The following is a 24,273-nucleotide window of genomic DNA, read 5'->3' as shown; positions in this document are numbered from 1 at the left end:
TCGCGGGTGTGAACTGTGTTGCACATGTGGATTTAGCCCCTTTTTACGACCGGATGTCCTTCCTGATGGCAACGCTACATGGCGGGATGTAATCACTATTGTGTTTTTATGTAGTGGTTGGTAGTGCAATGCATTGTCTGAAATGAAGATGAGTGTTGGGACAAACACAAACATCCAGTCCCCAAGCAAGAAGAATTAATCACGTGCTATTAAAATCCCCGACTCGGCCAGGAATCAAACCCGGGACCCTCTGAACCGAAGGCCTCAATGCTGACCATTCAGCCAGTGAGTCAGACTGATTCATTCCTAAATGTATCCTACTTTTTATTTTAAATGTTTGAAGGTTAATCAAATACAAACAGGATTTTTGTTCCTGAACATGAACAGTTGGTAGGACTGGCTTCATGCTTTGTTGATATTTTTGGAGGTCTGTCAGAGGCTTACAGCAAGTTTTGTGGAAGAAAGTGATGCATTTTTGAGCCAGATCATTGCCTGCAATGAAACATGGGTCCACTACTACACTCCCGAATCCAAAGAAGCTAGTAAGGAGAGGCGGAGGAAGGGGGAAGCAGCACTAATGAAAGCCAAGACTCGACTGTCAGCTGGCAAGGTTCTTGCAACCGTTCTTTTTTTGATCAGTGAGGCATTTTGCTGAATGTTTTTTTTGCATTAGCGACGCACAATCAATGCTGCTTACTACTGCGAGCTGTTGAAAAAGGCGAGGGTTGCATATTGCCACAAAAGATGAGACCAACCACAACAATGTGCAGCCCCATCCTACAGCTCTGTCTCCAAGCTAGAGGAAATGCACTGGTCTACACTTGATCATTCTCCTTACAGCCTGGACTTATCGCCCTGCTATTGCCATTTGTTCAGACTGCTTAAAGAAGCTCTAGGAGGGCAACGATTTGAAGATGATGAGAGTGTGGAAGACTTCATGCGCAACTGGCTGGTGACACGACCCTGTTCTTTTTACAATCAGGGCATCAAAAAGCTGCCCATAATAATGTTATTTGCTTATGTCCCACTGACTCCTTTTGACAGTTTTCGGAGACTCCAAGGTGCCAGAACTTTTCTGGAGACTCCAAGGTGCCAGAATTTTGTCCCACATGTGTTCTTTAAGGTGCCTGTAAGTCTACTGATAGGAAAATGACCTATTTGAGCAGCTTCAAATACCGGACTGAGCCAGGATTAAGCTTGTCAAGTAAAGACCAGGAAGCCAGTGCTTTAACCGTCTGAGCCACTCAGCCTGTAAACTTTAAATTTGATACGGTTAATAAGCACTGCAAAATGCAGCAATAAGTTATAATGCTTTATTTTACTGTTATACATGTTCTTTTCATTTGGAAAGATGGACTGTAGGTACGTTTATGTAGTTTAATAACATGTACATTATCCGTTTGAAACAAAACATTCGATGTGCTTTAATAATTCACTTTCAATACTACTCATTTGGATATCCTATCCTGTGCATTATTTCCTTGACACAAGGAACATTGTTTACATATATGTCAGCATGATTTTGCCTTGTTCATTCTCCATTTATGCCATGCAAAACAGGAATAGTAGCATACTTCATGTCCTGGAGAGCCTATCCCAACCCTTCGCTCGAATAATTATAATACCACACAATCTTACAGACCCAGCACCGACACAGAAGGTCAGGCCATTTTTACACTTACTAGAGCATGAGGCTGATGACCACAGATATCCCAATCCCCTAAAGGACATAACAGCAACAGAATCCACATTAACACCAGCTATTCGAGTGATGGTTTGTAACATCTCCATTAACCAAGATCGATGACCAAGGGCGTCTGAAGATCTTGAAACAGAAACAAAATGCTAACATTTTATTGTGGACAGGCTGTCCGTAAATAAAAAAAACTGGTTTGGGAAGAATGTTATGTAACATATCATAATCCAGTAGCACCAGTGTTCAGGTGTTATCTTGGACAGGATGTACATACCCATTAACAAAACCAGTTTGGCAAGAATGGTGCATAACTTGTCATTAACCAGTAGCACCAACCTTCAGCTGTTATCATGGACACGCTCATATACATAAACAAAGCAAAGCTGTCCATCACATCAAAGAGGTGTATTAACTACTCTAAAAACATCATATCCCTTTGCTCACAAAAGTAACTTCTGACAATTACTAAAAGAATGATTGATATATCGTCATTGCCGGGACAAAACCTCCTATGTGATAATATTCTTGGAGATATACTGACCCGCTGCACATACATTATGAAGAGCGAGAATGCCTTGACAATATTCACACAATATTGCACCTTAGATGACAGAACCTTACCAGCCGAAGTTCTAAGCTAAAATATTTCACATACGAGGTTTTGTCCCGGCAGCGACGATATGTTGCTTCAACACATCATTCTCGACTGCTACGAGAAATATCTGCAATCATACCCTTAACATTCTGTATATCAATATGGAACCAAAATGAATTTTATTTTATGTAATGTATATAAAAACCATAATCATGATGATAAATTAAATTTTAAAATTCAACATTTTACAGTGTAATTCTGTAGTGTTACTCTTGTAGGATCAATCCCGACCTTATCGACAAGTGTAACTACACCGCCCCACCCGACGAATGGGACGGACGAGAGGTTCGTCTCCTGAGGCTTCTCAGTACTGCACTCAACTTTACTCTTATCTTCAGAGAAGCTCACGTCTCTGGTGTTGGGTAAGTGAAGGAGAGATTAATTAACTTCCACGAAAATTGCTCCAAATTCTCATTTAAATATTTCTTCTGTTATGTGGCCTGGGGATAGAGTGGCTTTGTAGTACCTGCAGAGACTAAAGGAAAAGTGCTTATTGGTGCCAAACAGTTCTGTATTTTGTTATTCACTACTGCCTTACTTCTATTTCTTACTCAATCCAGTACTCTTCACTGGTGACGTGGTCTACCCACGGGATCTTAAATACTCTGGGATACATCCTCATTTCAAAGGCCTACAGTTGGATCATTCATAAAGCCTTTAGTGCTCATCCTTTGACTCTGTAATGCAGCATTGGAAACACACAACACTTCATGATTCACCAACGAGTTTTGAATTAGAAGTCATAGTTGATCACAAGATGTCTTAATTTCAGAAATACACTTCTTGTAATGCTAATTCTGGGTTAATTTTTATGCCTGGATTCCATTCTTGTGTTAGGCATCATCCTAGCTAATGGACATGTGACACCCTTTCTATAGTGTTGCATTCCAAGGTGATAACAGCATTGGTAAATTTCTCTGCTTATTACCATGAATATGTCTGCCTCCATAGTGTAACAGTTATTGTTATTAGCTGCCATCCTCCAGGGTCGATTCCTGGTACTGCCAGATATTTAAGATTAGCAGGAGGGTTGGTATGTGGTTAAAATGGCACATTCAGCTTACCTCCATTGGGGGTGTGTCTAAAAAGAGCTGCACCACCTTGGGTTGAGGACACAAGTTTACTTTACTTTACCATGAATATTATTTTCTGGCTGTTTGTCATAATAAAATTTATATCTCTTAATGTTTGTCATAAGGCCATAATTCTTGTTTAGTTTGTTGATGATGTTCAAAAGGAATTGAAGGTCTTCCAAATCATCAGCAAGTATCACAGTGACATCTGCCTGGCGAAAGGTGTTTATTTACTTCCTTTACTTTGCATTGATCTTGATTCCTCTATCAATTTCATCAAGGGCAATTCTAAAAATACCTTCAGAATTTAAACATTCCTAAGACAAATTTTGTTTTCTCCTCTATTTCACCACATTTACTTTCATAAATATACCTGCACCGTGAAAGCAACAATCTCCACTGTTGATTATTTCATCTCATGGAAACTCCATATTATTAGGTTCCATACATTAAAGAACTCTATGGGACAAAATTCTGACACCCCAATGATAATTAAAATCCATACCATCCATATTATTATTATTATTATTATTATTATTATTATTATTGTTGTTGTTGTTGTTGTTGTTGTTGTTGTTGTTGTTGTAATGGTGGTATGAGGCTAATTATAGCAATTTCACAAAGAAGAAGTAGTTTGAGAGATGAAGTGTTACTAGTTGATGCATTAAGGGAGTGATTTTACCATCTTCCTTGAGATCTAAGCTAAGTAGAGTCCTTGTTGATGTAATTTTAGTAAAGAAGTAGCTTCTAAGATGGTCCAGCAACTGATATCGGGCAAGGTGAATGTTGCAGCGGGAGGCATACATTTGACCCCAAGTCGACTGAGAACTATCAACATGGACATGCCACACTCACAAGACTGTATCACATTTGTCACAAAGGCTTCTGTGGCAATGCCAAGGTGAGTTTTGGTTCTGCTCAAGACTCAGTCAGGTCTACTTAAGGTGACACTCCGGAGATAAAATTTGATATTTTGGTCATTTTGGCAATTTCTTTTTAATGACTGAAATTGAAAGGATTGAATTTCTTCTTTCTTGTCACAAAGTTATTTCGTTGAATTCAAAAAATTTATCACTTTAATAATGCTTTGTTTGCCAGTCTGCACACAGAAGAAATGGGCATGGCATCTGCTGAATTGTTTTGTTAGGTAATGATGTCATTGTCATGTTTCCATTAAATCAAATATGCCTGTTCTTTGCAATTATGCATCCATGGGATGGGCCAGAAGCCCCCCCCCCCCCCCCCCCACCTGCTTCTCCTGATATTTTTGTACAGACTCAAGCTGTAAGATCTACCATATATCTGAATAAATTTATAAAGCCTTTTATGGACTAATATTCCAGTACTCGACTGTCATTGAGCAACATTTAATGTTTGTATTGGTATTCCTGATGGTACTACAATAATGTTGACAACTATAAGTTTTGTTATTCTTGTATGTTTAATCTTTTTTGTGGGTTTTATGTTGGCGGTCAGTTTGTTTACATTTGTGAGGTACACGCGCAAGTAACGTCTTGTAGTTGCGTATCAAGATACTGTTATTATTGAAAGACAATGTGCTGTAAGAATTGATAACTTGTATTCAAGGGAATAAACAATGTGTAAACATAAATCAGCCTTAGCTAAGCGATGAATTGCTGAACTTTTAATAGGAAAGAGATGGGGATCAGCTATTACCGAACAGGGGTCTCCATTGAAGAAATCAGGGACAAAAGGTCATGAAATGTTATCGGAATCAGATTTTTCTCATCAGGAAAGTGTTGCATCAACTTCAAGCCATGTAAGTCCTGCACCTGTACCCAACAATCATGACATGACAGAAACTGCAATCCCCATAACTTTGACTCAGGAAAGGTTGCATTGTGAAAAACAAAATGCAGGTGAATCATTTTCCGTTCTTTGGAGAAGGAGAAGAAGAAGAGACAAGCTTCCGTTGTTCTGACGACTTTTAGGTAATGAATCAGGAAGAAAACATCACTTGAACTTTGCTTTAATTTTCCTGACAATTGTAATTTTTACACTTAAATCCCATTTTTCTCCCATAATTTTCAGCCAATTGTAACAAAATTTGTATGGTATATGTACCAAAACTATATTAAGAAACATGCATGTGGAATTTTTGATTGCAGAATTTTTTCAAGTAGCAGAGATTTTTAAGTCCAAAATTTTAAAACGTAAATTTCCCACAAACTTTACTGTAGTATGATATATCTCCTTATATAAATTATGTACAGAAAAATCGATACATAGTGCTTTTAAAAGAAGTATTATCTATCTAATTAAAAATTTACATTAACATGTTAATTAAATTTCATGAAAAAAATGGAATTAAAATTTTTTTGGGGGAAAACCACTTATTGTATATGAATGAAATTTTTGTGATATCTTACTTTTATGTAGGTGACATTCCAACAAATTTTTGTGAAAATCCATGCATTAGGTAAAAATATCTTTTTATATCTCCGGTGTGTCACCTTAAGAGAGCTTTACATGTTATAATTCTCATGTTTTGGTCCATATTTTGAAATGTACAATGAAGTCAAATAAATATAGGTGGAATAAATAAATTTTAATATTTATTTGACTTCATTAAGAGAGCTTTCCATTTTAACCCATCCAGATGTGAATATTTTCCCTTTTATAACATTTAAAGGATCTGATAAAGTCGATCTTAATAACTACAGACCTATCTCAGTCCTTCCCATTGTGTCAAAAATCCTAGAGATAGTGGTCAAAGATAGGCTACTAAAATACCTACAATGTAATGACTATTTTTATCCATACCAGTACAGATGTTTGCCTAACTCTAGTACCTACAATGCTGTGGAAGACATTATTATTAAGTTACAGGAGTTCTTAGACTCATGTATGGTAGCATCAGGCCTTTTTATAGATCTTCAGAAAGCATTTGACACAGTTGACCATAACATTTTGTTACTGAAGTTGGAGGCAGCAGGGGTTAGAGGTTTAGCACTTAACTGGTTTACAGATTATCTTAGAGACAGGGTACAGTTCGTTAGTTGTATGGGAGCAGAAAGCACGTTGGAGACTATAACAACTGGTGTGCCTCAAGGTTCTGTTCTAGCACCAATATTATTTCTTATATTTGTCAATGATATTGGTAACTTGCCGCTGTTCGGCAAATTGTCATTATTTGCTGATGACACAAATATTTTCTACACAGGGAATTGTATATATAATCTTGAAGAAAAGATGCAACATGACATATCTTTAATTCAGACCTGGCTTACTACCAACCGACTAAGAATTAATCATAATAAAACTAACTACACTGACTGACAGAGCAAATGCAACACCAAGAAGGAGTGGTCAGAACTTTATGCCAATTGCAGGGTAGACTGACGTCACTGAGGTATGCTCATGATGTGAAATGCGCCGCTGTGCTGCGCATGTAGCGAACGATAAATGGGACACGGCGTTGGCGAATGGCCCACTTCGTACCGTGATTTCTCAGCCGACAGTCATTGTAGAACGTGTTGTCGTGTGCCACAGGACACATGTATAGCTAAGAATGCCAGGCCGCCGCCAACGGAGGCATTTCCAGCAGACAGACAACTTTACGAGGGGTATGGTGATCGGGCTGAGAAGGGCAGGTTGGTCGCTTCGTCAAATCGCAGCTGATACCCATAGGGATGTGTCCACGGTGCAGCGCCTGTGGCGAAGATGGTTGGCGCAGGGACATGTGGCACGTGCGAGGGGTCCAGGCGCAGCCCGAGTGATGTCAGCACGCGAGGATCAGCGCATCCGCCGCCAAGCGGTGGCAGCCCCGCACGCCACGTCAACCGCCATTCTTCAGCATGTGCAAGACACCCTGGCTGTTCCAATATCAACCAGAACAATTTCCCGTCGATTGGTTGAAGGAGGCCTGCACTCCCGGCGTCCGCTCAGAAGACTACCATTGACTCCACAGCATAGACGTGCACGCCTGGCATGGTGCCGGGCTAGAGCGACTTGGATGAGGGAATGGCGGAACGTCGTGTTCTCCGATTAGTCACGCTTCTGTTCTGTCAGTGATAGTCACCGCAGACGAGTGTGGCGTCGGCGTGGAGAAAGGTCAAATCCGGCAGTAACTGTGGAGCGCCCTACCGCTAGACAACGCGGCATCATGGTTTGGGGTGCTATTGCGTATGATTCCACGTCACCTCTAGTGCGTATTCAAGGCACGTTAAATGCCCACCGCTACGTGCAGCATGTGCTGCGGCCGGTGGCACTCCCGTACCTTCAGGGGCTGCCCAATGCTCTGTTTCAGCAGGATAATGCCCGCCCACACACTGCTCGCATCTCCCAACAGGCTCTACGAGGTGTACAGATGCTTCCATGGCCAGCGTACTCTCCGGATCTCTCACCAATCGAACACGTGTGGGATCTCATTGGACGCCATTTGCAAACTCTGCCCCAGCCTCGTACGGACGACCAACTGTGGCAAATGGTTGACAGAGAATGGAGAACCATCCCTCAGGACACCATCCGCACTCTTATTGACTCTGTACCTCGACGTGTTTCTGCGTGCATCGCCGCTCGCGGTGGTCCTACATCCTACTGAGTCGATGCCGTGCGCATTGTGTAACCTGCATATCGGTTTGAAATAAACATCAATTATTCGTCCGTGCCGTCTCTGTTTTTTCCCCAACTTTCATCCCTTTCGAACCACTCCTTCTTGGTGTTGCATTTGCTCTGTCAGTCAGTGTATATCATATTTCACAAACCATTATGTGCATTTCCTCTGGACATCAACTTAAGTTTCTATGACTAAGTGGTACCTCGTGTTCAATCAACCAAATTTCTAGGACTTAGCATAGATGAGTCGCTAACTTGGGAGAATCACATCACAATGCTGTGTGATAGAATAACTCCTGCTATTGGTGTACTCAGCCGATTAAAATACAAAGTTTCTCGTGTACTGTTGAAGAGTATTTATCATGCACTAATTGAAAGCCACCTGAATTATATGATTCATATCTGGGCATGTTGCAGTAAAGAACAATTTGAAAAGATCAGTATCTTACAGAAAAGAGCACTGAAAATACTTTTCAACTTACCCACCTTAACACCAACCATACAGGTCTACCAGTATTGTAACGTGCTGTCACTAGATGGTCTTCGTAAAAAAGCTTCAGCTATTATGTTGTATAAATTGAAAAATGGACAAACTCATTTGAACACATTTTGCAACTTGAATTCTGACATACATTCATACAGTACAAGAGGATCTACTAAAATTCACTGTAAATTATCAAAGTCTACTAAGTATGGCACTAATTCTTTATGGCATTTCTCTGTAAAGTTTTTCAATAGCCTTCCTGAGCATATTCGAGAAGCCGCTAACTTACCCATCTTTAAAACCAAGCTTGTTAATTTTCTTAAAGTAAAAATGCCAAGCCTATAGAGTACTGATTTAGTATACTATATCACTGCTGTTCATATTTGGTTTCTATCACTAGGATACCTTAATATTATTATTATTCTCCATTGTACAGTATATTATACTTTTGTCCTAGAAGCTGATGTTCTAAAATCTCATCTTTGTTGCCAAATGTAATTAATATTATAATTATTCATTGTACAGTATATTATATTTTTGTCCTAGAAGCTGATGTTCTCAAATCTCATCTTTGTTGCCAAATGTAATTATTTATACTGCACCATTATGAGCCTTGGCTCAGGTGCCTCTTTTGAAATAAATAAATAAATTTAAAAAATAATAATAAATGAACACAGTGACAGGTTAGTGTGGGGAGAGGAGACAAGCACAAGCATGAAAGCATTGAAGGACGAGGGTGATCTCCATATTGTGACAATGAAGGTGAAATGCAGGGCAGCTGGTATTAATGACAGTGAGATACAATAACTGCAGCAGAGCAGCTGGATGGGTTAGGCAGCAAGCAAACAATAGAGCTGCCAGACTGTTAGAGCTCACGGTGAGGAAACTCTTAGAAGATGCTGGAAGCTGATTAACAATGAACAGGCACCCGGAATGATTTGGAAGTAGGAACAACTAGAATATTTTGCAGGAAATTGTGGGAGTGTAGAGTAAGTCTTGAGTACATCAAATGTGAGTTAAAGTAAGCAGTTATGAGACAGTTGTGAGTCTGTGATGAGTCTTTCAACTGCAGAGTGTCTGTCACATGGCTATGCAGATTTCAAGAAGGCCTGCAAGTTGCAAACTGTTCTGGAATGACACTGCACTGTGAGAAGCTGTGTGGAGAACAATAGGTCAATGCACCAGTGTGGAGAGAGACTTGTAATAATGTAAATAGTAGTTCTATAAATTTAGTAGATAGTAAAAGATGCTATCTCTCTCTGAAATAATTTTAGTTTTAAGGATCTTGATAACTTGGAATGATATCTTCAAACAGATGGGCTCTCTCTTCATAAACCACCATTCTTCCATATCTATTTCTTCTCAGCACCTAATAAATTTTGTGGAAGTATAAAGACAGCAGTGGGAATTGATTTGAAATTTCTTATTTTATTGTATAAAAATTATTTGTTTTTTGAATAAGATTTTATTCTCTTTGGACTGAAATTTTGGACATGGAAGAATTGTTTTGATCTCATAAACCAGGACCTCTCCGGATCATTTTAAATTGTCTGTTTTAAAAACTCTTATTTATATTATTATAATATTAAAATCCACAGATTAAGGATAATTTTGATACAACCCATAAATAAGAGTTTTTAAAATAGACAGTTTAAAATGATCTGGATAGGTCCTGGTTTATGAGACTGAAACAATTCTTCCAGGTCCAAAATTTCAGTCAAAACAGAATAAAACTTTATAAAAATTAATACAATAAGATATTTCAAATCAATTCCCACTGCTGTCTTTATACTGCTACAACTATGTTTCTGCTTCCCTAACGGGTCAATACAAGTAAAGGAAAGGTGATGATGGTGATCATTTCCAAGTACTCTCAAATGCTGAAAGTGCTCCAGTACAAAGCAGCCACAATAGCTTTATCACTAACTGTAGTGAACTCTTCAAGCTGGGTTTCCACAGGGCATTTTGGACTGTTATATAATGTTCAAGATCTTGAATTGCACCATAGTTGCAGTCAGCTTATAACCCCACCTTTTGAGAGTAGCCTTGGTTCTAGGCATTCCAGTTCTTATCCAATTAAGGATCTTCCAAACAGTTCAAGACTGTGAAGTATGTGCTTGAGTTCCTTCTGTTGGTCAATTCCGGTTGGATAGCGTGGGCTGTTGCTGCCAGTATTGATTCCTCTTGTGTGGCTGGTGCTAGCCTGGTGTTATTATTGAATCTCCTCCATGATCTGAGATGTTGTTGTAACACAAGTGGGAATCAAATATAAACAGGATTTTATTTATTATTTAAATTCATTTATTGAAAAACACAAAGCAATTACAATTTATTTTTCCACATAGTTTCCTGCTTTGGAAATGCATTTGTCCCAGCATATGGGCAGCTTTTTGATGCCCTGATTGTAAAAAGAACAGGGTCGTGTCACCACCCAGTTGCGCATGAAGTCTTCCACACTCTCATCATCTTCAAATCGTTGCCCTCCTAGAGCTTCTTTAAGCAGTCTGAACAAATGGAAATAGCAGGGCGATAAATCCAGGCTGTAAGGAGAATGATCAAGTGTAGACCAGTGCATTTCCTCTAGCTTGGAGACAGAGTTGTAGGATGGGGCTGCACATTGTTGTGGTTGGTCTCATCTTTTGTGGCAATATGCAACCCTCGCCTTTTTCAACAGCTCGCAGTAGTAAGCAGCATTGATTGTGCGTCGCTCATGCAAAAAATCAATCAGCAAAATGCCTCGTGAATTGAAAAAAAATGGTTGCCAGCTGGCAGTTGAGTCTTGGCTTTCATAGGTGCTGCCTCCCATTTCCTCCGCCACTCCTTACTGGCTTCTTTGGATTGGGGAGTGTATTGGTGGACCCATGTTTCATTGCAGGTGGCAATCTGACTCAAAAATGTATCACCTTCTTCTGCAAACCTTGCCGTAATACTCTGACAGACCTCCAAACATCTCAACTTCAGATTTTCGGTCAAAAGGCGAGAGACCCACGTGGAGCACACTTTACAGAACTGTAGGTCATTTGTGATGATTGGTTGACAGCTTCAATAACTGATTCCGACTTGTTCTGCGATTCTGATACTCTCACCCATCAATCGTCATCAATAATGTCTTTAACCGCACAAATGTTTTCGTCTGCAATGGTGGTCCGAGGATGGCGATCGTGTTGCTGATTTTTCACACGTTCTCGTTCTTCCTTGAACTTTTTATGCCAGGCAAATACATGCGTCCTTGACAATGTTTGATCACCGAACTGTGCAGTCAATCACTTGCATATTTCCGCCACTGTAACTCCTTTCGAGGAAGAAATTCTATAATTATGCATTGCGCAATGGAGGGGTTTTCACTCCCACATCATGAGCATTACTGATGAAACCACAGGAAATATCTAACAGCATGCTCTCCCCACTCCTAATGTTCCTGCCTAAGCATAGCAGAAGCACTATGCCAGTCCTACCAACTGCTGATGTTCAGGAACAAAAATCCCTTTCATAGTTGATCGTCCTTTGTATTTCATGATCATAGAGAGAATGATGGTTGTCCACCTCTCGTTTGAGTTTCTCAGTTTCAGATGCTACTTGACATCGGATTGAAAGTGGATCTATGCTACAAGTATGGTGCTTTTTGATGTTTGTTGATCTGAAGCAGCCAGAAACTGCATGGAATATGTCGTTCAAAGCAATATCCATATCCATATCGTTCTTCTAGTCTCGCTATAGAACTCTACATTTAGTGATAAATTTTGTGAGACTACTAAGGGAACATTTGAGAGTTAATTTAAATCAGTAAATTGGCTTCCAGTAACATAGCTAAGTCTTCACATGCACAAAATATGTAATTATCAGTTTTGTCTGTTTAATGGCATCTAACACCAGATGGATTCACAGCAATTCTAATTTGCAATGACCACTGAGCTGATCAGTTGTCTATTTCAGTTTTCTTCTGTCAATATGAGGTACTTTATTGGCCTACTTTCATTTGGCTCTTTATATGAGACCCATTGTGTGGAAAGGGACTCAAAGTCGGCAATGGAAATTTTACAGCAGAGCTGAACAAAAGTGTCTGTGGTGCAAAACATTGCATTTCTATGTTTTGCCATCCTGCACTACCTATGAGTCTTCTTAACAAACTAAATTATGCAGCAGTTCAAGTCTTCACTGCTTGAAGTCATGAAAACTTTGTACAATTGGTAAGAAAATTTGTGAAAGCTGTAGTTACTTTTCTCAAAATACAGTTTTCTTAACAGCAACAGTCAATAATGAATATTTTCTGAAGTATTGCAGCTAGAAGCATGAACTCCTTTTGTAAATGCTCAGTATCTTATACCAATTTTAGAACAATGAAAATCTCAAAAGTGAAAACTCTGATTTTAGGTTCCTTTCCATGCAACAGGTCACATATAAAGAGCCAAATGGAAGTAGGGCAAATAAACTACTTCATATTGGCAGAAGAAAACTGATGTGCCAAAACTGCAGATGTGACAATGCTCTTCCTATCCTTTATTTCTCTTAAGACTGGTCATGCCTCCCAGCCACATATTGATATGTAGTCCATCACAACAATTTTCAATGAATTCATTTTTCCTACGCACGTGTGTAAAGGAAAATGAACTGTACTGTACTGTAGGAATGTATATTTGCATGACATATTTACACACACCCAGAGTATGATGTATTTAAGGGTACTCTTTTATTAAAATCACACCTTTGCTCTTTTGTGGAAGATTACACCACTTATCAAATTCAGAATCCCTAAGCTTATCTCTTATCTTGCAGGTATCTAGGAGGTTGGCTCCTGGATTTTTAAGACTAACATCATCTGTGAGGCCAAGATTCTGAAGACATTGTGTACTCTCCTCATCAAGCTGTTATCTGTTGTTAAAATAAGAGTTTTTTGCTCTCTTTAGACATCTTAGTCAATTCATTTGTTAGAAGGTCACTTTCCATCTTACACTGAAATACCAACATCCTTAAATTTTGTATGGGTGTAAATCAAGTCCCATAAATTGTTCAAACACTTACGAGTGTTGAGGTAATGATCGTAGGTTTTCGTGGCTCATAATATTAACGTAAATAAATAAATAAATAAATAAATAAATAAATAAATAAATAAATAAATAAATAAATAAATAAATAAATAAATAAATACTGGACTAAAGCCACTATATTTATTTGATGAACCTAAGCTTTCAGCCAAATTGCATTGGCCTTCATCAAGGCATATTAATTTCTGCTTCTGACAGCGAGCAAAGAAATTTAAAGAGACGTGGAAGTCATGACCGTACTATCCACGGCCTACCCCACTAAATTGGACTCAAGGATCATTGTGCTGTGATTCAGCGCCCTCTGTTGATGGTTTCGTGAGTGCGTCCTGCTGTTCCATGGTGGTGTTGTGCATGTATTTCTGCAGTACAGGTCTCCATGTATTTAAAGAGATTTAAAGGGACGTGGGAGTCATGACCGTACTATTCACGGCCTACCCCACTAATTGGACTCAAGGATCATCGTGCTGTGATTCACCGCCCTCTGTCGATGGTTTCGTGAGTGCGTCACGCTGTTCCATGGTGGTGTTGTGCATGTATTTCTGTAGTACAGATCTCCATGTATTTGATAACTTGAAACCGTCTTCCCTATTGATGTTGTTTGGCGCAGCTCTATCTCTATGGTTTCTCTTACCAGTTGAGCATAGAAGTCTTTTACAGGTGTGATGACCTTAACCTGGTCAAAGAGGATTTCATGTCCTGTGTTGTAGAAATGTTCTGCTATGGCAGACTGGCTCATGGCATTCTCCGTGGAGGATGAAAGAGCGCCATTCTTTACCGATCGAATGTGTTCTTTCACCCTGGTGCTGACAAGCCTTTTCGTCATGCCAATATATGAGTAAACACAACCACATGGAACTTCATACACGCCTGGTATTTCAGGATGTGGTTTTTTCTTTGAATGGTCGAAACAGGGATTTGAGCTTCCGGTCTGTGGTGAAAACTGGAATTATATTGTGCTTCCTAAGAATGTGCCCTATTCTGTCAGTTATACCTGCCACGTAAGGAAGGAATACTTTCTTCTTTTTACTTTAGTCCTGGTTGGTACTATCCCTGTTAGGCTCATTGATTTTCACAGCTCGTGCTATGTCTCCTGACATATAGCCGTTTTTCTTCATGGATGTTGTCAGTTCTCTTAATGCACTTGAGTGGTTATTAATGTCTGCAACGTTATTCACCCTAGTAAATAACGTTTGAAGGAGAGCTGCTTTTTGGCACGGATGGTGATGTGACTACTAATATTTTTATGGAACACTTTGAGTCTGCTGCATTAACTACAGCGCCATTGAAACCAAAGTGCTTTTATTGTTATGTGGATGATATATTTTTGGTCTGGCCACATGGAAGGGAAACATTAAATGAATTTTTGGAACACCTAAATTCTATTAACAATAAGATCAAATTCACAATGGAAGTAGAAAATGAAGGTAAATTACCTTTTCTTGATGTGTTAGTATACAAGAAGAATGATGGTACACTAGGCCATGCAATGTACAAGAATCCTACACATTCTGAAAGATACCTTCATAAGTCCTCACATCACCACCTGTGCCAAAAAGCAGCCCTCCTTCGAACATTATTTACTAGGGTGAATAACGTTGCAGATACTGATAACCACTCAAGTGCATTAAGAGAACTGACAACATCCATGAAGAAAAATGGCTATACATCAGGAGACGTAGCACAATCTGAGAAGATCAAGGAGCCTAACAGGGATAGTACCAACCAGGACTACAGTAAGAAAAAAAAGACGGTATTCCTTCCTTACGTAGCAGGTATAACTGACAGAATAGGGCGCATTCTTAGGAAGCACAATATAATTCCAGTTTTCACCACAGACCGGAAGCTCAAATCCCTGTTTCGACCATTCAAAGAAAAACCACACCCCAAAACACCAGGCGTATATGAAGTTCCTTGTGGTTGTTCATATACTGGCATGACGAAAAGGCTTGTCAACACCATGGTGAAAGAACACATAGGTCGGTAAAGAATGTCACTCTCTCATCCTCCACGGAGAATGCCATGAGCCAGTCTGCCATAGCAGAACATTTCTACAACACAGGACAAGTAATTCTCTTTGACCAGGTTAAGGTCATCGCACCTGTAAAATACTTCTATGCTCGACTGGTGAGAGAAGCCATAGAGATAGAGCTGCGCCCAAATAACATCAACAGGGAAGATGGCTTCAAGTTATCAAATACATGGAGACCTGTACTGCAGAAATACATGCATAACACCACCATGGAACAGCACGACGCACTCACAAAACCACTGACAGAGGGCGGTGAATTACAGCACGATGATCCTTGAGTCCAATTAGTGGGGTAGGCCATGGATAGTACGGTCATGACTTCCACGTTTCTTTGAATTTCTTTGCTCACTGTCGGAAGCAGAACTTAATATGCCCTGATGAAGGTCAATGAAATTTGGCTGGAAGCTCGGCTTCATTAAACAAATATAGTGGCTTTAATCCAGTATTCATTTATTTATTTATTTACTTATGAGTGTTGTATGGTCAACAAAGTTTCAAGAATGCAGACTTTGTAGTCTAACTTTGCTGATCTTACACTTTGTCTTCCACTAGCTAAGTTATTGTACAAAAAGCTGTTCCTCCAGTGACCTGGCTGAGAGGTGAGAAACGAACTTTCGTGGCCTGCTCTCAGCGGGCCTTATATAGCGAGGCAGCATGTGCCTCCGGCCATCATATGTTCGTATTGCATCAATTGTGGTTTTCAGTCAATTAAAAGTCCGCCTCCGTAGCGTAACAGTTAGCACTATTAGCTGCCGTCTTCAGGGGTCCAGGTTCGATTCCTGGTACTGCCAGAAATTTAAGAATGGCGGGAGGGCTGTCAGGTGGTTAGAATGGTACATGCAGCTCACCTCCATTGGGATGTGCCTGGAAAGAGCTGCACCACCTCTGGATGGGGACATGAGTTTACAATTTTTTCAGTCAATTATAAGCCATAAGAATCTTATAATTAGATTCCTATGTGGTTATTTCATTGTGTACTGTATTAATCTACTTGTTACCATCTTAAACTTTATTCTGTTGCATTGATTTAAAGACATGTTGAAATAATCGATATGTGAGTTAGCTCTGAGTGATTGTGGAACCTGGTTGGAAGTGGTGCGATATATGTCAGCTTTTCAACATTGAAGCGCTCCTGGTTGTTATGTTTAAATTGCTGGGAACGCTTTGCATTTCAGCTTAATAATAAATAATGCGCTGGTGTTTTTGGTAGTAAATATGTATAATTGTTATGAGTAAAGAACTGGAATCACAGATAATTTTTATGGATGATGCAATAATGTAAACAGTATTCTGTAAGAAAGAAGTTAGCTTCTGGACGAAACTACTGTATCATTACACCGGTCTGTTTTCAGACCAACTTTTCTTTGCGAGCATGAAAGCTGGGTGGACACAGGATATCTTATTCATAAGTTATAAGTAACAGACATGGAAGCAGCGAGATGGAAACAATGGCAGGAGGGTACTCAGAGTAAGGAGATAAAGGCTAAGTTAGGAATGAAATCTACTGATAATGCATAAACCAGCTTTGGTGGTGGGGTCATGTGAAGTGAACAGAGGAGGAGGATAGGTTACCTAAGAGAATAATGGACTCAGTCATGGATGTTAGGAGAAGTAGAGGGAGACCAAGACAACGATGGCTAGACTCAGTATCTAATGATCTAAAAATAGGAGGTATAGAACTACATGAGGCCACAAAGCTTGTTACAAATAGAGGATTATAGCAGAATTTAATAAATTGCAGACTGAATGCTGTAAGGCATAACAGTCTATAATTTTTTTAAAATTTCGTGTGGCTATTTCTAGCCGAGTGCAGCCCTTGTAAGGCAGACCCTCCAGTGAGGGTGGGTGGCATCTGCCATGTGTAGGTAACTGCATGTTATTGTGGTGGAGGATAGTGTTATGTGTGGTGTGTGAGTTACAGGGATGTCGAGGACAGCACAAACACCCAGCCCCCAGGCCATTGGAATTAACCAATGAAGGTTAAAATCCTCGACCCGGCCGGGAATCGAACCCGGGACCCTCTGAACCAAAGGCCAGTATGCTGACCATTCAGCCAATGAGTCGGACACAGTCTATAATGAAGAGCTATGTATGTATGTATGTAATACTATGTAGAGTAATAAATAAGTTACAGGATTGTGAACGACTGACAAAGGACCTCAGCAGTGTTGCGAGGGACTCCAGACAATGGTATGATGGTAAACGGAGTGAAAAGTCAGGTTGTAAGTTTTACCATGAGGAAAAGTCCTCTCAGTTTTAATTACTGGTGACCATGATCATTAAAGCATTTCTATGGACTGACACCGATTTGACTTTGAGTATCATTGTTGAAAATAATTTCACCATCAAAATATTGGCTGACCAGGTAGGAGACATGGTAATATACAGCATTTAATGTTCGGCTCCATGGCTAGATGGTTAGCGTGCTGGCCTTTGGTCACAGGGGTCCTGGGTTTGATTCCCGCCAGGATCAGGAATTTTAACCTTAATTGGTTAATTTCGCTGGCACGGGGCCTGGGTGTATGGGTCGTCTTCATCATCATTTCATCCTCATCACGACGCGCAGGTCGCCTCCGGGAATCAAATCAAAAGATCTGCATATGGCGAGCCAAACTTGTCCTCGGACACTCCCGACACTAAATGCCATACGCTATTTCATTTCATTACAGCATTTAATCACTAGATTACCTGCCAAAAATCTGGATTCAGTTCTAAACATCTCCAAGGTAATCATATGGAGTGAGAGCATATGGTGCAGTTGATGGTGATTTGTCTGTCGGATGGAGATCGTAAGCTTTGAGCAGACCTCTTCAACAGGGATAAGCTACGGTATTTGCCAACAGTGAGTTTTATCCTCTGCCTACCTCATCGCACACCTAGATCAGCAGGTCGCCTATGGGTGTCAAACAGAAAGATCTGTACCAAGCGAAACGAACATATCCTCGGACACTTTCTGCAGTACAAGCCATATGCTAAATAAAAAATAAAAGCTTGAATTATTATGTTGATGGAGTAAAAGTATCTCAAGTGATCACTGTAAGTTTCTTCTTCTTATTATTCTTCTTCTTACGCTTTTCCCACACCTGCGTGATCACAGGTGCGAATTGTGTCGCACATGTGCATTTGGCCCTGTTTTTATATCTGGATGTCCTTTCTGGTGACAACCCCATATGAAGGGATGTAATCACTATTGCATGTTTCTGTTGTGGATGGTAGTGTGATGTGTTGTATGAGTATGAACAAGGGAGTGTAGGGACAAATGCAAACATCCAGTTCCCGAGCCAGAAAATTTAATCAGATCCGATTAAAATCTTTGACCTGGCCGCAAATCAAACCCGGGACCATCTGAAACAAAGGCCTCAATACTGACCATTCAGCCAAGGACTTGGATGGATCACTGTAGGTACCTAGGTAGTATTATTAACTTTATTAGCCACATTGGACCACTTGAATCTTCCATGTACACTTTTTCTTTGAAGGTTGTACTGTTTGATTCTTCTTATCTGCCCAGTACTTCTTCATTCATTCTGATTGCTGTGTTCTTAATTCATCTGAATTCTCTACAGGCCTTCTGTGCATCGTTTCAGTTGAAAATTTGTGATTCCTAAGAAGAGTGGTAATTTTATTCTTGTTCTCTGCATCTGTAATTTCAAGTGCAACTGTTTTGAGATCCTCTTGAATTTCTTTGATCCAGTGCCCTCCTGTCTTCTTTCCCAGATTTCTCATCACTAGTTGTTGTAAAATCCTGTTGTCTGGTAATTGTAAGATGTGAAAGAAATAATAGATTCTTTTCTTCTTCATTGTGCTGGTAACTGAGTCAGTCTCTCGATAGACAGTTTCATTGGGCAGGATTCTCCAGACTCCTTCAACCTGGTACTTTTTATTTATGCAACTTCTAAAAATTCTTCTTTCTGTTTTGAGGAGCTGATCAGTTCTTCTTTCATTTTTAATTTGGAACAAGATTTTGCAAGCAAAAGTGGCTTCGGGCAAAGTTACAGTTTTGTAGTTTTGATTCTTAGTGTCTATTGACAAGCATTTTTTGTTATAAATTGACCAGGATAGAAATTGTGCTTTTTTCATTTTGTTGGTTCTATTTATCCATGGTTTTAGAAAAGGTTATTCCAGTGAAGCTCAACTTGTAGAATTTCAGCAATATATAGCAGATATCCTGGATTCAGGAGGTTAGTTGGACTGTATCGCGATTGACCTATCTAAGGCATTTGATAGGGTAGATCATGGGAGACTACTGGCAAAAATGAGTGCAATTGGACTTGACAAAAGAGTGACTGAATGGGTGGCTATGTTTCTAGAAAATAGAACTCAGAGAATTAGAGTAGGCGAAGCTTGATCTGACCCTGTAATAATTAAGAGGGGAATTCCTCAAGGCAGTATTATTATGTTTTCTTATATATATCAATGATATGTGTAAAGAAGTGGAATCAGAGATAAAGCTTTTTGCAGATAGAATCATAAATAAGTTACAAGATTGTGAGCAACTGCAAAATGACCTTGATAATGTGAGATGGACAGTAGGCAATGGTATGATGATAAACGGGTTTAAGAGTCAGGTTGTGAGTTTCACAAATAGGAAAAGTCCTCTCAGTTTCAATTACTGCGTTGATGGGGTGAAAGTTTCCTTTTGGGATCATTGTAAGTACCTAGGTCTTAATATATGGAAAGATCTTCATTGGGGTTATCACATAAATATGATTGTTAATAAAGGGTACAGATATCTGCACATGGTTATGAGGGTATTTAGGGGTTGTAGTAAGGATGTAAAGGAGAAGGCATATAAGTCTCTGGTAAGACCCCAACTAGAGTATGGTTCCAGTGTATGGGACCTTGACCAGGATTACTTGATTCAAGAATTGGAAGAAATCCAAAGAAAAGCAGCTCGATTTCTTCTGCGTGATTTTAGACAAAAGAGTAGCGTTACAAAAATGTTGCGAAGTTTGGGCTGGGAAGACTTGGGAGAAAGGAGATGAGCTGCTCGACTAAATGGTATGTAATACCAATATAATTAGGGATGGGCGCGACTGAAGCCTGGAGTCGAGAGCGTCGACTCCATCGACTCCGAACACCGGTCTCGGTTCGCATGAAGCCTCTCGACTCCAAGTTACCCTGATGCGCATTGCAGGGCCGGCCGGTCGCTTCACATGAAGCCTCACGACTCCAAGCGAACTTGACTCTCATTTCGGGGCCGCTTGCGTGTCGAGGCGCGGAAAATATCATACATGTTGCTGCTCATTTGTCCATTGGGTTTTTTAAGAGTATTGTAGGGTGAAGTACGGTATCGTTAATGAAGACGACGAGCGTAATGGTGTAGTTGAAATAAAACTAAACGTGTTAAGTCAGAAAGTACCATCATAGCAGACCACGGACATTTAATTTCACGTCTTTATTTGTCGCGATCAGGAAATTGATAAACAGATATCGATGGTAAATCATTATGAATTCCACATGAACGATGAAAACAAATCTAATATGGGTAAATCCACTAACATAATTGGAACATAGATGGAGCCATCTAAAGCCTCCGTGGCTCAGGTGGCAACGCGTTGGCATTTCACCGCTGGATTCCGTGGTTCAAATCCCGGTCACTCCACGTGAAATTCGTTTTTCTCCGGGTACTCTGGTTTTCCCTGTCATCTTTCATTCTAGCAATACTCTCCAATATTTCATTTCATCCGTCAGTCATTCACCATTTCCCCAGAGGAGTGCAACAGGCCTCGGCAGCCAGTACAATTCCTATCCTCGCCGCAGGATGGGGGCTTCATTCATTCCATTCCTGACCCGGTCAGTGACTGGAAAATGGGTTGTAGGTTGTCGTTATAATTCAAGGACCACGTGAAGTCTTGTTGCAATATTATTATTATTATTATTATTATTATTATTATTATTATTATTATTATTATTATTATTATTATTATTCATCTGTTTACCCTCCAGGTTCGGCTTTTCCCTCGGACTGAGCGAGGGATCCCACCTCTACCACCTCAAGGGCAGTGTCCTGGAGCTTCAGACTCTTGGTCGGGGGATGAAACTGGGGAGTATGACCAGTACCTCGCCCAGGCGGGCTCACCTGCTATAGTGAACAGGGGCCTAGTAGGGGGATGGGAAGATTGGAAGGGATAGGCAAGGATGAGGGAAGGAAGCGGCCGTGACCTTAAGATAGGTACCATCCCGGCATTTGCTTGGAGGTGAAGTGGGAAACCACGAAAAACCACTTCGAGGATGGCTGAGGTGGGAATCGAACCCGCCTCTACTCAGTTGACCTCCCGAGGCTGAGTGGACCCCGTTCCAGCCCTCGTACCACTTTTCAAATTTCGTGGCAGAGCCGGGAATCGAACCCAGACCTCCGGGGGTGGCAGCTAATCACGCTAACCACTACACCACAGAGGCGGCATTATTATTATTATTACTATACACAAAAGCCCTTTTTCACGACAGCCCTGGTAGGCCTTGGCCTACCAAGTGACCCCTGCCCAGCTCGAAGGCGAGTAGATTACGAGGTGACGTGTGTTCAGCACGACGAATCCTCTCGACCGTTATTCTTGGCTTTCTAGACCCGGTCTCTACCTCACCGTCATCTCGAAACCTGAGATACAGGTAAAAATCCCTGACCTGGCCGGACTCGATCCCGGGGCATCCCTAGACTGCGGAGGTGGCTGTTATGACGCACGATGTTTGGTAAAATATTTGTTGTAAAATCATATTCTAAGCACTCGCTTCTTTTTTTTTTTTTCTGTTTTATGCCCCAGGCTAGGGATATTAATCATTTACAATTAAAATATCTAACCCGGCCAAGAATCGAACCCGAGGCCGCCGGGTGACAGACGGACGCTTTGCTCCCTACACCGCGGGGCTGAACTGATTGAAGGTAATATTGGCAATTATGTAAACGTAAACTGTCAGATTAGTATTACCACTGCTATTATCGTCATCTTTATCAACATCGTCACCAAAATAGACCTACAATATTAACACCAACGATGATAAAATCCCGAAACAATATTTAATGTTTGCTGGCTAATAATCATCTTGTATTCATCGTATCACAAGTTACCAAGAGACGAACGTGGAACTATGATTCCAAGCAGTTCCGACAATACTTGTTAGATGGCGTTAGTGCATCAGTGGAGTCGACACTGGAGTCGAGAGTGTCGGTTCCAGAGGTAGCAGTCTCGACTCTTCGCAACTCCGTTCACAGCCCATCCCTAAATATAATGGTCCGTTATTGGACATTATAAATTTTCCAGCTAACTCATTCTTGGTTGCCTGCATTTCGCCCTCGTGTGCTAAGTTGGGCTCGTCAGTTGGGACTTAGCACACCTCCCAAGATGCAAGGCTAGTGCATACCATGGAGGCCACTGCATAGGCTACTTGAAGCCACCAGCAGTGCCAATGCACTATGAGAGCTATGTCACATTTCCAAAAATTGATGCCTGCCTGGCCATCAGATGATATAGATGTTGATACCCATAGGGAACTTAAAATATTTGTCCCGAATGAGTAAATTTATAATACCAATATAATGGTCCGTTATTGGACATTATAAATTTTCCAGCTAACTCATTCTTGGTTGCCTGCGTTTCGTCCTCGTGTGCTAAGTTGAGCTCGTCAGTTGGGACTTAGCACACCTCCCAAGACGCAAGGTTAGTGCATACCGTTGAGGCCACTGCATAGGCTACTTGAAGCCACCAGCAGTCCCAATGCACTATGAGAGCTATGTCTCATTTCCAAAAATTGATGCCTGCCTGGCCATCAGATGATATAGATGTTGATACCCATAGGGAACATCAGTAGACGAATAAGTTTGAGTGGTGTCTTTAAAAGTAGGAGAGATCACAACATGAAGATAAATTTGGAATTCAAGAGGACGAACTGGGGCAAGTATTAATTTATAGGAAGGGGAGTTAGGGATTGGAATAACTTACCAAGGGAGATGTTCAATTAATTTTGCAATTTCTTTGCAGTCATTTAAGAAAAGACTAGGAAAGCAACAGATAGGGAACCTGCCACCTGGGCAACTGCCCTAAATGCAGATAAGGATTGATTGATTGATTGATTGATTGATTGATTGATTGATTGATTGATTGATTGATTGATTGATTGATTGATTGATTGATTGATTGATTGATTGATTGATTGATTTATTTATTTATTTATTTTTGCTTTCTCACTTAAGTTGTGCATATTGATTTCTTCAAGGTATTTATATTGTAGGACTATGTTAATTTTTTGATAATTTATGATGACTTTGTTTATGTGTTAATATAAGGAAAGATCTTCATTGATGTAAACATGTCAACGGATGCTAATTAAAGGTTACAGATCTCTTCATATGGTTATGGGGGTATTTAGAATATTAGTAAGAATGTAAAGGAGAGGGCACATAAGTCACTGGTAAGAAGTAGAGGTTCCAGTGCAAGGTAAGTGATATAGCTGTCAGCAGAGAGACCACATGGAATTACATTAGTAGACAAATAAGTTTGAGTGCATTTTTTGAAGGTAAGAAGATTAAGTTGGAATTCAAAAGAACAAACTGGGGCAGATATTTGTTTACAGGAGGATGAATTAAATATAGGAATGATCTGCCAATGTAGATCTTCGATAAATTTGCAGTTTCTTTGAAGTCAGTTAAGAATGGACTTTCTGAACAACAGATATGGAATCTGCCACTTGAGCAATAGCCCTAAATGCAGATCACTGGGGT

The 24,273-nt window shown here is 40.2% G+C and overlaps 1 protein-coding gene across 1 annotated transcript in view; it reads left to right on the top strand.

Annotated features, from left to right (window-relative positions):
* LOC136879358 (ionotropic receptor 21a-like) overlaps nucleotides 1-24,273 on the top strand; it is a 151,965-nt gene that overhangs the window by 51,177 nt on the left and 76,515 nt on the right. The window contains exons 5-6 of the mRNA XM_068229089.1: nucleotides 2,570-2,713; nucleotides 4,158-4,325. Of these exons, the coding sequence (XP_068085190.1) occupies nucleotides 2,570-2,713; nucleotides 4,158-4,325 (312 nt within the window). The remainder of the gene's footprint in view (nucleotides 1-2,569; nucleotides 2,714-4,157; nucleotides 4,326-24,273) is intronic.

The sequence above is a fragment of the Anabrus simplex genome, chromosome 8 (assembly GCF_040414725.1).
Source record: "Anabrus simplex isolate iqAnaSimp1 chromosome 8, ASM4041472v1, whole genome shotgun sequence".
NCBI lineage: Eukaryota > Metazoa > Arthropoda > Insecta > Orthoptera > Tettigoniidae > Anabrus > Anabrus simplex.
Note: the sequence above shows the minus strand (reverse complement) of the source record. Positions and strands in the feature narration are given on the sequence as shown.